The 14,252-nt window shown below is 38.0% G+C and overlaps 2 protein-coding genes across 3 annotated transcripts; both read left to right on the top strand.

Moving 5' to 3' along the window:
• Positions 1–837: 837 nt before the first annotated feature.
• On the top strand, positions 838–3,502 carry LOC143447351 (cilia- and flagella-associated protein HOATZ-like). The gene is made up of 2 exons (XM_076947409.1): positions 838–913; positions 2,877–3,502. Exon 2 carries the CDS (start codon positions 2,907–2,909, stop codon positions 3,321–3,323), a length of 417 nt encoding a protein of 138 aa, XP_076803524.1. The 5' UTR covers positions 838–913; positions 2,877–2,906; the 3' UTR covers positions 3,324–3,502.
• A 4,750-nt stretch (positions 3,503–8,252) lies between these two features.
• Positions 8,253–14,247, top strand: LOC143445227 (hemicentin-1-like). Of its 2 annotated transcripts, XM_076944170.1 has the most exons (14): positions 8,253–8,580; positions 8,700–8,848; positions 8,954–9,087; positions 9,488–9,707; positions 10,184–10,417; positions 10,590–10,766; positions 10,951–11,127; positions 11,559–11,687; positions 11,839–12,075; positions 12,154–12,294; positions 12,397–12,541; positions 12,721–12,861; positions 13,067–13,183; positions 13,288–14,247. In XM_076944170.1, the coding sequence occupies exons 1-14, from the start codon at positions 8,360–8,362 to the stop codon at positions 14,096–14,098; spliced, it is 3,033 nt and encodes a 1,010-aa protein (XP_076800285.1). In that variant the 5' UTR covers positions 8,253–8,359; the 3' UTR covers positions 14,099–14,247. The 2 variants fall into 2 exon arrangements, with proteins under 2 accessions (XP_076800285.1, XP_076800286.1); XM_076944171.1 differs by lacking the exon at positions 12,721–12,861 and having other exon boundaries at positions 8,254–8,580.
• The last annotated feature ends 5 nt before the right edge of the window (positions 14,248–14,252 follow it).

The following is a 14,252-nucleotide window of genomic DNA, read 5'->3' as shown; positions in this document are numbered from 1 at the left end:
CACTTCACTAGGCTACAATGTTTGTTTGTTGAATTGTTTATTGTGGGTGATGATGTATGAGTCTCATAAGGTCGTTGTCTGCTTTTCTCACCCACAGACTTAATTGTTCACCTTAACGAATTATTGTCTTGTGATAGCGACAACAAAGTTGACTAACTTGACACTGAACTTCTTTAAATTGAATTCAACAGTAGTTTCACAACAATGACAACTGTATATACTGATTATATTGAAGCTTCTTTGAACGAATACATTTAGATAAAACATTGGCACAGCACCTACAGCACAAAGCTGTCACGTTGGTAAGCAGATGCAAAAAGTTTTTTTAATCAATAAATCTTTCTCAAAAGCCATTGTCAAGCAATGATAGTATCAATTTCGATGTTTTTTTCAATGCACACGGCGCTGAAATAACATTGAATAAGTTAACACGTATATTTACCATTGGTCTCGTGTTTGTTTGCTTTCTCCGGAGGGCCACCGCGCGGATAGAAACAGAAAGGAAACGAAGACTTTTTTTCAAAAATACTTGCGATTTTTGAATTTTTTTTAACTACTACGTAAACTTATGTCACTAAAATAATTTATCTTTCAAATGCAAGCTATAGGTCTTATGTTTTTTGTTCACTTTACGTATTTTTCAAATAATGCGCTTAAAGTAGGAAAAAAAAGCACCAAGCCCAATTATGGCCTTCTTCTAAGCAATTTCTGTTACAGAGTGTATAGTAAATAATAGTGAGTAAATTAATGCAGTAAAATGGAATACAATTTTTTAACCATTTGAAGTTCTTTATATCATTGATGGCACTCTAGGGTTAACTTTTATTTTTAATTCCTCCACCAAAGGTTTCGCAAGCATCAACTTGCTTCATCAGGTGTACTGGCACATAGACCTATGGCAAAAAAAAACTTTGTAAGTATTTTTAACCGATTTAGTTGTTAGAGCTTTTTCAATTGATTGATTTCTATGAAACCAACAGCGTGTTAAGTATCCATAACAACTATTAGCAAGGGGATTTTTTATTATTGCTGCTGTTGTTGCCTGGTTGGTTAATATTCAGCTTATGACAGCATTGCATAAAAACATAGGCAAAAGTTAGCGATCTAGCTGCATTTTTTGTACTTATTGCAGCGTAAATTTATTCATTTTAAATGAAATCAGGGTTAAACAGAAGTTTGAACAATGTCAGTAACGCCAGTTAGTAATAACCCCACAGACGATAGCCCGAGCTAACTTTATAACAAGTTTAAAGTTGGTTGTGGGGTTGTACCAGTAGATTGCTTATTTGATCCCTTTGCGAAAACGTTATTGCATAATTTTCACTCTAGTTTTAAAGAAATTCACAATACAGAGAATTGTTTCAGTAGCCTGTTTTACCCTATTAATTCAAGTCAAAATTTAAGGAATAGGCTAGTATTTGTTCAAAATGGTATGTCTGTATGTATGGTGGTATGGCATTTTAATCTTTATTCTCGGACTGAGGATTGTCTCTGCACTTCTTAAACTCGGCGATGATTCCTCATTGCTCGAGCCCAGGTTACCGAGCTTGTTGCTGTGCAACATTGATCAACATGGTACCATTATTAAATCTGCACAATAATTTTGTTAGGAATTAGTGCTAATCAGCCACAATCAGCATAACCCATAGTTCCGTTCCAGTTTTAGGTAAATTGTAGTCTATTTTAATCATTCTAGCGAGTATGTAGCTATAGCCAGAAAGATTATCTCATAGTGTAGGCTAGATTGGAAAGTTTGTTAATTGCACGAGAGATTAAAATTAATTGCATGTATAATGGCTACTGTTTCATCTTTTTGCACAGGGGATTTCTCACTCTAAAACAGCAAACTTTTCAATCTGGAGCATCAGAAAAATGGAAATTTTTACATTTTGAACAAATAACTTTCATTATAGCAGCTGAATTTATTTGCGCATTCTACAAAGTACTGGTCCATACTGTTAATCATGTCCTTCTAAACTTGATACTCTTGCCCATTTGAAAAAAGCTTCAGTTTTTCATGATATCACCAGAGTGCAATAGGGTAATACTTGCAATAGCTGGGTGCACATCTAAAGTAATGCGGAAATAGCTGAAATATTGAAAATTTGTGAACTATAAGCCATTCGACTTCTCAAAAACTGCTTTTTATTTTCGAACAACAAACATGCTGCAAAAACTTCATTCTGGCGAGTATAAGTTTATTATGAATTAGGTGGAGTTGATAAAAGACTCGCAAAATGACAAAGGTGAAGATATGTAAAAATGTAATAAGCAACTGTTATTAATTGTTGCCAATATCCAAGACTGAAAAGACAATATCCAATTTTTTTCACAGAAAAATATTATTTTAATAATAACAGTTATTATATTCAATAGATGTTACTAATCTTAATTAATCAATAGTGACAATAGTAAATCAAGTCAGCAAGCAACGTTTGAATAAGAATATTTGCTAACTTTACAAAAGATAAATGTTCAATCAAACTTTAACTAGCGTAAATTGAAGAGATGATTTGGCGAAAAATGAAAGGACAAACAAATATAATTTAAAAACAATATATAAAAAATGTTGGCTGTGTATGGCACTTACCACCAAAATGGTATAAGCTAGTAACCTTTCATGTATCATTGATTGAGGGATTTGTCAAAACTGAAGTGATTGGTTTTGTTCAAGCCATTAAAAGTAGAATGTTTTGACATAGTTTGACCTGAACTAAAGGTGTATCATTTGGTTAGAGCATACAACCAACAATTTTACTTGAAATTTGAGTGTGCCGCTGCAATGCTTATCACAATAACTCATGTGCTGTGCAGTCATGAAGCTGTTAACATATGTTTCCTTTGAAACCTTTTTTATCATTGCAAGTATGTTACAGGCACCTATTAATTTGAGAACGTGATTTACAATGAAACAAGACAAAGGTGTAAAAGATAACCAAGGACCACCAAAAGATAACAAAGATGAAGAACCAACTCCAGTCACTATATTTCAAGGATCATCGCCTGAGGATATAGAACATGCAAAAAGTTTCTGGAAATCCTTGACCCTACATCCGCCGTTGGAATCTCGTTTAGTATCCGCCGATATCCGGCAACGCTTAAAAGTGGCACCGTCTCCATCGAAAGTCCAGCGGCGAAGCAAAAACGACATTCCAACCTTGGAAAACGAATTGTTTTTAAATAAAGCGAGGGAACAAGAGAGATTTGAAGAACGGGAAAGATACAGATACTTGGCTTCTAAAAGAGAAGCGGTTATCAATCTTTTACACAAGCAACGAGGGCAGAGAATAGAAAAAGAAAAGATTTCGCGAAACTGCTTATAACGTTGCACCTACACGTAAACATCTATTCCATTTTACTGCATTAATTTACTCACTATTATTTACTATACACTCTGTAACAGAAATTGCTTAGAAGAAGGCCATAACTGGGCTTGGTGCTTTTTTTTCCTACTTTAAGCGCATTATTTGAAAAATACGTGAAGTGAACAAAAAACATAAGACCTATAGCTTGCATTTGAAAGATAAACTATTTTAGTGACATAAGTTTACGTAGTAGTTAGAAAAAATTCAAAAACCGCAAGTATTTTTGAAAAAAAGTCTTCGTTTCCTTTCTGTTTCTATCCGCGCGGTGGCCCTCAGGAGAAAGCAAACTAACACGCGACCAATGGTAAACATACGTATTAACTTACAGGCTACAATGTTATTTCAGCGCCATGTGCATTGAAAAAAAAATCGAAATTGATGCTATCATTGCTTGACAATGGCTTTTGAGAAAGATTTATTGATTAAAAAACCTTTTTGCATCTGCTTATCAACGATAGTTTTCTTTTAAATGTGAATAAACGTCTTCAAAGCAGATCGCGAAACGAATGCGAGAAAACGAGATGAAAATAACCTAACGTATGTACACTGACGTATTTAGGAGGGAGACCGTTGGGCCATGGTCCCCATCACGAACCCAATCTTTTCGGTCACAGGCCTAATCGTTGTGTGCGGCCTTACCAAAATCGTTGCACACATGTCTCAAAAATGTACACCATAGATTGGCAGCTATTGTACGTATAAATACGAGAAGGGTAGCCAATTCATTTCAAGGCGTTTAAAACGCGGTTTTTGAAGCATAAAAAAAACAAAACAATTTTGGTGAGATGAAACACGGGAATTTTAAACCCAGCTGTTAAGCTTTTAATTTTAGACCCAGCTCCCTTAACCCTATTCTAACTAGGCTTGGCTTCTCCCGCACACTGTCATAGCAAAACGTGGCGTACAGTTGCATTGTTTGCTGTAGAAACTTGAAATTTGGTGACTTTTCCTAAAAAATGTTCAGCTATCTGTCCATGTTTGTTTGATAAAGTTGGATTTTGTAATTTTTAAGATATTGCGATATTTTCATAACTTTCCTCTGCTTTGCTCTGCTCTCCGCATTGAAGCGTATTACTCATTTACGCACCAATAACTCGACTAACTATTCTCTTGCGTTCTCTTCTCGCAGTCAGCTGGTTTACCGCACAGCGGGGGCGCGGCGTAACAAGAAGAATTTCTAGAAATGTGTCACTTTTAGAAATACTTAATTTACACTAAATTCACTTTCTTTAGTTTTACAATTATGATGTATACAGGAAGCCAGATGATTTTTCTACTAACCTGTCAAAATCCGATCAGTTTACGACGTATAGTTTTCTAGTAATTAACGATTGAAAATGTGTGTGCGGGGTCGGCCACACCTAGTTTTTTAGTAAACTCGCGAGCCTGGTTAGGATAGGGTTAACGCCATTCAAAATACGCCTGTGCGTACGTAACGGACATTATCTACCTTACGTAATGCAACGAAACGACCTAATAACCTTTTCCGCAAATTTTGCTTGAATTAAAAGTTTATAGTTGTTGCCTTCAAATATTATCTGTTTTGCTTCTTCGTTTGAAAGTCTTATCACAAACTTCATGATTACTTTCTTCTGTTGGTATCTCAGTTTAATATCAAACGTATATATGGGGCCGCCAATTGATAGCCAGTTAATCACCGTTATACCATCATATTAACATACTTTATTGTTAATTCCAATAATATCATAGTCAAGGATTTTACTGGTTTCGTCTGGTTACAGAAAACATAGCCTATACATTAAATCCCCAAAGAGAAAAATAGCCCTACGAAAAGGCTAATTTCAGCGCACCTAACCGCACTTTTTAACTACACCATGTCAGGTCTTAAAAAAACACTTCTTTCGTCAGTTTTAAGTGCAATTTTAAAGGGTTCTGTACCAAAGTTACGAAGTGCGGCATTGATTTGTGGACATGTCAGAGTAAAACTTATCGTTACAATCGATGCTATGAATTATTGATCAATAGGCATGTTTGCAGTCGCAGGACATAGTTCAATAAGGATTAGATTCATCCATTAATTAAAGGCAAATTTAAATTCTTTTACATGAAGAATTTCACGTCGAATTGAGTGTGCATCAGTAATCCAAGCTTGCCTGTATTAGGATTTTCAAGGTAACTTGGCCATTAAATTGATCGAAAACTTTAAGTCATTTAGCGTTTTGGTTTTACGGAAACCAACAATGCAAATTAAGAAAACTTTCTAGAAGGCACTCAAATGTAAGTTGCATAACCAACATGTCATAACTTTTCAACAGTTGTTTACATTTTTACGTTCTTGTGACAAACTAAAGATATAAATTAAAGCACAAAGCCCAACAATCCAACAATAAATCAACGGTAATCCACTACTAAAAATCGTGTTTTAATCGTAATTCACTTTGAAAGTAATCGTTTTTAAATGATTTAGCCAGAGTTAAACAATTTAAACCTTCCAAACAGCACACAAAATTGTACAAAAGGAGATACATTTGTTATTTGCCTAATGGCCTACTTAAACTCCTTGTAATGAAAAGTGCTTTGCAGTAATATTATTCTTTGGTCATGAAGGCCACTCGTCTGCTTAAGTGTTAAATGAAAAAGATGTCTTAGCCTGGAAAAAGTGATACTCGTCCTGTAACCATCTGCCAATTAACGTTCTTTAAGATGTCCTGTTTGTTTGTCATCGAAATCCACCAAAGCCAATTGTAGACCATTGAAGATTGTGATAAGAAGAAGACTAAATTTCAAACAATCTATTAATTAAAAAGACAAACCTCTGCGCATACACGCTTTTATGTTGAATGAAATAAGATATGAAGCTGGTATTTTTGACGTTAACAAAGTTATTACTCTCCTTTAAAGGTAAATAAATACAGGGCTTCTGCTTGATCAAGGTGGCGGTAAAAAAAAATTGTATATGTTGTGTACTTGCAAGGAAAAAATGGAAGCGATCATATTTTGCGTTTCGCTGTTAATCTGGTTAACGTGGCGGCTAATCTTGGGATTAGTCAATCCATGCGTTGTAAGCGCGGCGATTTGCGCATTCATACGAGAAAGAATTACGGACCAGATATACGCATCGCAATGCGACACCAAAATCCGACATTAACATAGATTTGCTATGCAAGTGGTAAGTCTATATACAACAAGCAAAAAAATCGAACTGAATGCGCGATACCCAGATAACGTTTCATTAAAGAAAAGTCTACTCCTATTTCCAGCTTATGGTGTATGTTATCCATTGGAATTCGTAATAGGCGTTATTTTTCTTACCAACGATAATACAAAATTCGTTGTCGATAGATAAGCTTTTCGCTTATGCCAGTTATAGCATAATACACGATGATAAACTATCCAATAATAACGTAATTGTACGAAAAAGAAATCGCAAATCAAAATCAGATGCCAGTAAGGGTGCTTTACTCAGCACAGAATGCTTAGTACTTGTATATAATTTTGCTGTCTTGTGAAGCTTCGACATCAATGCGACAGAGTTACAGCTAAACGAATAGACCAACAATAGATATTTACATTCACCGACGCATAACTTGCCTACAAGCAATTGAGTTTAATGCAAATAAGGCAAGGGGGCTCAAATATTTGTATCACTAAAGTTTATACGAATTCGAAAGAGCCGCTTAATTATTTATTACAGCCGCCTCGTCGATTCATTAAAAAATGCAACCCTTTCCTACAATGTCAATTGGGAACCAATCAGCAGCGAAATGCGCTGCTTGCTTCAGGAAATTTTCTCCAGGATCTGTGCGAAATTCTTCGGCGCTTTAGTTGCGTTTTATCGAGCCTATTGAGTGGATCTCTTTATTTTAAAATTTAAAGAAAATGCTGTTCGGTTCTTATCTTCTTTTGTAATGCGTTTTGGTTCTATATCGGCTAAAGTATAAGTATGTAAGGTTTTTATATCAGGTATTGTGAATTGCTACCAGATGGTTTGAAGTAGAAAAGCGTTGAAACTTTTAGCTGAGTTAACTTAACATTAATCTTTACTAAATGTTGCCGTAATCATAACACGTGCTGGCTTTAGTAACACAGAACGGATGGCCTGTAAAATTGTAAAACATCCCTTTAAATATGATCAGTGGAGGGCAAATGGCAAAATACGCAGTAGGAAGTCCAAAGTTTTTACGGAAGCAGCGATTTTGATCAAAATTGAATCGATGTACAGGCCTTCGTCAAACTGGTAAATGAACGATACCGTGTGCCCGCATGCTTCGATATAGACAGTTTTAAGGAAGGAAAGGCAACGGTTATCAGTGTCATCGAGTCTTCGTTAACATATGTCAGGCAAGCTACTGCAATGGATTAATAAGGACTAACAGTGCTTACAAGGCATTTTAACCCCAGGTTAAAAATCGCAATTTACTTCCCAACGGATAGACTATTTTTTCATTGCTTAACGAAATGTCTTAGACGATATACTGTGGTTATAAACTGGTAATTTGCAAAGGTATACGTATGTTTAATACTACTGCTTCCATGTGACGCAATATATTGCAGATTTGACCGTCTACCTTGTATAAACCGGGCCTTATATAATTAAATTATCGGCTGTATCATTTTCCTTTTCAAGTATACTCATATACATGCTGCAAGTATATTATTATATTGATTGGTATTTAGTATAAGTCGTTTTAATAAGAGATGTTCATCTCTTTGTCTGTTGCTCTATCTAGTTACTGAGGTTTTAATATAGTTTAGGTCAGGGCAATAATATTAACCAAAGTGTTTTACGATACTTATCGGAACTTGTGATATTTGTTCAGATAAAAACCCGATATACGAAGAGGAATGTGATTGATATTTACATCTTTCAATCAATTTCCACATAACATACGGCTGATGTCTTACCTCTGATGGAAAAACCTCTGACTAACTTTGCTTTGTGGTCAGGTTTGCACGATTTGAGTATAAGACATAGGCAAAAAAACAAAAAAATACGCTGATCATTAACGTCTGTGAAAGTTGTCGTCGCGACAATGTTAACCTTCAGTGGGGTCGTGCTCTACGTCTTGATCATAGTTTTCAACACCACACAAGCGAACCCGGGCGTCCCCATACCAGTCACCGGTGAACGCGGGGGCTCGGCGGTTATTCCGTGTCTTCTGCAAGGACTACATAAAGATATTTCGAGTATATCATTGAAGAAGACAGATACTATTGCTCGCTTCTCGTTCTCTCCTAAAGATGTAGCGGTCAGGTAAGTAAAAAACTTTGTAATAATAAATTTAATAACTTTAAAGAAGAAACGAGATCTAAAACACGTTTTAACTTTTTAACGATTAGGTTTGGTTTCGGTTTCAACAATTTATTTTGCAGGGACGCATATCGAGCTCGTGTAAAATTGGACGGTACCAACGTCACCATCGCCTCGCTTGTTATATCCGACGAGGGCAGCTACACATGCATCGTCACAATGACTGGGGTTCTGGATGATACAGAGACACCTATAGTTCTGACAGTAACAGGTTGATGTTGTAGAATTAAAAGTGAAACGTGCTATCAATTGCCTTATGAAGGCGCAACTTGATCGTATAGTTAAACACTGAACAAGCTTGTTTTATATCATACAGCTGCACCTGACGTAAGCGCCAGTGTGGTTACTTCACCAAGGATCGACTCTGATGGCACTTATGTGGCGGCAACTTGTTACGCAAACGCGGGGAAACCTAAAGCAAAAATCCAATGGACAAATCAGCGTGGAGAGGCAAGCGAAATGTGGAAAATGTTAAAAAATATAAATTTTTTATTGCGGATCACTCATTTTTCCGCAACGGGGTACCTTTTTCGAAAGGTTAACGAGTAACGGTTAACTTAGACCTACATGTTAACCACCTTCGCGCTGTAAGTTACTCTCCTAAAATAACTATTTTGCGGTTTCATTAAGCTGTGCATGAATTATTAAAAGGTAAATCCAGTCACATTAGGATTTGAAAGCATAATCGTTGAAAGTACAGAAGAGGTCGTTATAAAGAGCGTGCATAATTTAAAAAACCAGCGGAAATAATTTAATCTCTAAATATTTGACTTTTTTCGTTGCGTGTGGATCATAACAAAAGCCCAACGTTTTTGCCCAACCCTTTCAAGCCAATATGTTTTCGCTGCAGGTACAAGAATCACGTGATTCGACCACTCTAGCAGAAGATAAGTCGGCCAACGTCGAATCTCATTTACTGTTGAAGCCTGGACTGCTGCGACATAACGGAAACGTGACATCACTTCCTATTGTCGACGAGGACAAGACACAGACATTTGCTTGTCACGTGGTCCATAGGAACTTGCCCAACCCAAAGTACAACACTCGACAAGTGGATGTCAATCTTCTGTGTAAGGCTATGGTCCATTTTTTTGGAGCGACCCAAATTTTTAATGACTGAGTATTAGCGGCTCACTTTATCATGTTTCAAATAACTGTTTTATAGTTATTCATGCAAATTTTTAAACTTTTAAGCCAAAATCTATAAAACTGCAAATTTGCTCGAAATCTTTAATCAAGCTATGTAATTGGAAAAACAAACCTTGCAATCCACGGCCTGCAGTTTAGAAACCTCTGCACACTGAGACATATTTGAAGCATTTTGGGCGTCAGATAGGAATTTTCTTAGGATTATAATTAATATCAGAAGTCATAGACACTCGCTGATGCACTTTCAGTGATTGTTCTTTAAATATGGCCTCTTCCTGCGAGTGTCTTCGTCTGCCATATCATTTAGTATAATCGCAAAGTAAAATATATCAATTTTTTCTCCAAGATTTTTCTCCACTTTAATACACAAAGCTTAGCAGTGAAATGATTTCTGTAGATTCTCCAATGGCGCGAATATCTCTTATCGCCAACCAACTCACCTGCGTGGCAGAGGGAAACCCGCCACCATCATTGACGTGGCTTCTTCCAAATGGTGACATCTTACAGAACCAGCCTTCGGTTTACGTTGACCAACGCTCCACAGGAATAGGCCGTTATGTCTGCCGAGCTTCCAGCGATTTAAAACCAGATGGCTTCAGCACCTTGATTGTACAGAAAGCGAAGGACTTGCGTAAGACTTAATACTTCATTTTTGTAGTCAGCACATAGCTGCCTCTATATATGCAGTAACCTTCGCTTAATCGCGCGCAGTGGGTTCACCCTCATCTCAAGACGGTTAACGAAACCACATTGAAGAGCTATTGGCTAACTGAAGCGTAAGTGTAATGTTATGTTTTTGTCAGCAACGTTATTCCGAACTCTTAATCACGTGGACATTTCTCTTCCCACAACTGCGTCTGGTTACCAAATTCAATGTTCTGTTGAAGTAGACTCACCGCCAGATGACGCTAATTTCTACAGTCGTATGTATTTTCGTTGGAGCAAAAACGGACGATTTATAACAAACGGCCTATACAATAGTAAGTAAAGTGATGTTACTTTCAAAACTTGTGCGTTAATCTTCAGTAAATCTTCACTGGAGCTCACTAAACTTCGGTTCGGTTGCTAACGTTGTATGGAAGTCAACCATGTCGACTAAAATTGAATTACAGGGATACTAGATCATTTAAACAGTATAATATATAATCCAATATGATGTAACAGTATCGTCAAGTATGGAGAGGATCGGAGAAAAAGGCGTACGGTTAAACTCGACCCTGATTTTCCCCAATGTGGTCAGAGATCGTGACGATGCCACGTTCGAATGTCGTCTGGTTAACACATCTCTGGCGACTGGATTCATCACTGCTGTCGAGCGATCGGTCCGAATTTCGGTGGATTGTAAGTCTCATTCAGTATTAATGAGTTATGTTGCGATTGTAAAGAATTGTTGAAGGCTGTCGTGTTTTTAATGAAAGTATCTGCGATAATTACAAATGATTACTTCACATATTGTGACATCATCGTGATGTTTGGTCATTTTCCGTGTCCAGTGAATAGTCTCATACCGGTGGAATTTTGGCTGATTGTAATCGTCATGAAATAAGCTTGACAAGGCGATGTTGTAGTGGAATTTTTTGCGTTCTCTACAATTTTAATAAACTTTATCTCATTAATATTCATAGACGTCTTATCTTTTTTATTGTCCCGCAGTGTTGCTCTTAATAGCGTATATTCTACAGTACGTGCATCTTAGACCACGTCTGAAAAACGAAGGTTTATCCTTTTTTGCCATTTATCATTTCATCTGATTTCACTGATATTCTGATCAGATGCTCCAGAAAGTGCGAAGATCTTTATGGACTTCCCCAAGGACGGTTTTGTAGCTGAAGGCGAACCGCTCAGATTGATCTGCTCCGCTCATTCGAAGCCTAGCAGCATCTATGAATGGTACTTCAGGGGTAAGTTGTATTGTTGGTTTAAAGTACCTAAATCTTCATTGAAATTACGAATAAGAGGAAAGAATTTGATCATTCGAATCAAGCAAAACATATGCAACCAAGCAAGACCTATTGCTTTATATATTTGTTGTTGTATTTATACCTTTTGCAGAAAAGAAGATATCGAGCGGTCAAAATCTTGTAATACAGCGAATAAACCGTACCGACGCCGGAGAGTATCGTTGTATTGCTTACAATTACGTACCCGGAAGTTCTCAAGATAGCATGGCGGTCGAAGTTCATTACCCACCAACCAAAGTGTTCGTGGTTTTGGGATCCTCCGGGAACCACCTGAAATGCATCGCCGATAGTGTTCCTCCTCCTATCTTCACCTGGATGCTACCAAACCGTAAGTAGAACAAAAACATAACAACGGTCCGATTGTCGTTGGGATATTGCGATAATCATTTATAATTATTCAATGCAGGAACCAGATTGTTTGGAAGCAGTTCCCTGTTAAAACTGTCTTCGATGGCTGTTGATCGGCCTTTGACCTACGAATGTCACGTCCACAACAATCTTGGCAAAACCGCCAAAACAAGCTATGTCCTGCTGCCCCCGAAAGAAGGTCAGTTAGGAAAGTATACAATAAAACGTCGGATTATATATTTCATACATAAAATTGCACGGTACATCAAATTTTGTAAGACCTTTCTTTCGTTACTTTCAGCGAGGATCGGGGCACTAGCAGTAAACCACTTTATAGTAGTTGTTGTGATGGGCGTTGTCATTGCGATCGTGCTTGCAGCAATCTTGGTGGTGATCACCAACAGACGACAGAAGATGAGAAAGTGTGCGAGGATGACTGCTGATGAGTACGTTTGGTAGAACTGCCGTTTGCAAGGCACAAACAACACATTTCACAAATTTTGCTTGTATCACCGTGTGCCAAACTGTCCTATTTCACTAAGTCATAAATGAATGACAAATTTTTTAACGCGTAACTGAGCTGTATGCTTCCGTGAGTGAGCTTTGCTAACATTGCTGGTAACAGGGCTTTTAAGCGGTACCTTCAATACTCGGAGCCACCATCCAGCGGGGCTCTTTCTTCCAATTTTAACGGAGCTGAATTTCTGCACACATCACGTTACAGTACCACAGACCTGGCACGGTTGCGTGAGCGAGAAATTTTCAAGTAACATACTTAATCGAATCCAGATTTATATTTAAAACTTCTACAGGAAAGTTTTTTCTTAGTCTTTAGTTGTTACAATGCACCAGGGATTTCTTAATGGTCGTCTTTACCAGCACTGTGTGAGGTTGCACCTGACACTTCGTTGTTGGTGTGTTATAATTGCAATATCCTTACAAAATCGCTTGCTATGTGCTACTGTTCTTAGATCCAGGTTTAACAAATCAACAATTCGGGACGTGAGATACGCGGATTGTAAGTCGCCTGCTGGCTGTGTGGAGAGCATTACAACCTCGACTCAAAAGACACCTGGCTCCTGCCTCAGGTAAAATGTTACGGCAGCAATTAACTGGCTGAAAGTAGGCTCAAGTGAATGCTTTATTAAGCCTTAACTTTGCTACAAGCTCGTAATTATTTGCTTTGTCACAGAACCTCCCGAGATCCGAATTTTACTCGATCGCCCTCAAAGCAGTTTCAGAGTTCTAGTGAAGTGGATGGATCCAGCATCGAAATAGTTGAAAACGAATCGCTCGAAACCACTGGAGACAATTCGGGACATACTGCCAAAGGGCCCAAGAAAAACGAGCAAAACGTACAATCAGTTCCATTGGCATCACCAGGAAAAGCTACTAGTCCAGCGAAGAATATGACCTTGAGTAATTACAACGATGTCGGCCGAGGATCGACGTTACCTTGCCCGGCTAGACTTGCGAGTATTCGACGAGATATGGCACGCCACATGCAAGAGCAAGCCATACTGCAGTTTGCAACACATACTAGCTTGCCCCACATGCCCCCTGGAAAACCCCCTATTCCACCACAAGCGCCAGTTGGTATGGTTTACACTGGATATTCTGGAATTCTTTATGACGACACGTATCGTCCGGGAATCCCCAATTACGTATGCGCCGAGAGCGTTATCCCACATTGCCGTGCACCTCCTGCTATTCAATCGATGAGGAAAGAAGCAATATCTGCTTCCACGGTAAACTCCGAGGATTTCCTGCACGGAGGGCGGTCTACTAGGCCACGATCCATGTCTCTATCGGCATCATGTTCGTCGGATGGGTCAACAAGCCTAGAGTCCTCCAGGCAGAAGGACCCTGCCTCCAAGGAAGAAGAGGGCGATATGGAACACTCCGGGAGGACCATTTCGCCGTTTGACAGCGGCAACGACTCCGTCAAATCTGTTTACGTATCCGTTACTTCCAAGAAACAACAATCTCTCACGCTTGTTTAACAAATTACCAATGTTTTGTGCACTGTCTGCCCTACATATATAGCCTACACCAAACCAATCAAAATACCTGTTTGGTGAACTTGTGTTTCGCAGTTATAGTAAATATTGTATTGTACTCCGTTTCCCACTTCTGTTTTTAATCCAGATTTTATTC

Source organism: Clavelina lepadiformis, chromosome 2, assembly GCF_947623445.1.
Source record: "Clavelina lepadiformis chromosome 2, kaClaLepa1.1, whole genome shotgun sequence".
Classification (NCBI taxonomy): domain Eukaryota; kingdom Metazoa; phylum Chordata; class Ascidiacea; order Aplousobranchia; family Clavelinidae; genus Clavelina; species Clavelina lepadiformis.
Note: the sequence above shows the minus strand (reverse complement) of the source record. Positions and strands in the feature narration are given on the sequence as shown.

Excerpts from the sequence above, each read along its gene's own strand:
- LOC143445227 (XM_076944170.1), top strand. The coding sequence starts at position 8,360 with ATGTTAACCTTCAGTGGGGTCGTGCTCTACGTCTTGATCATAGTTTTC. Across the intron at positions 8,849-8,953 it reads TATAGTTCTGACAGTAACAG|CTGCACCTGACGTAAGCGCC; the intron begins GTTGATGTTGTA and ends TATATCATACAG. Across the intron at positions 13,184-13,287 it reads ACACCTGGCTCCTGCCTCAG|AACCTCCCGAGATCCGAATT; the intron begins GTAAAATGTTAC and ends GCTTTGTCACAG.
- LOC143447351 (XM_076947409.1), top strand. The coding sequence starts at position 2,907 with ATGAAACAAGACAAAGGTGTAAAAGATAACCAAGGACCACCAAAAGAT.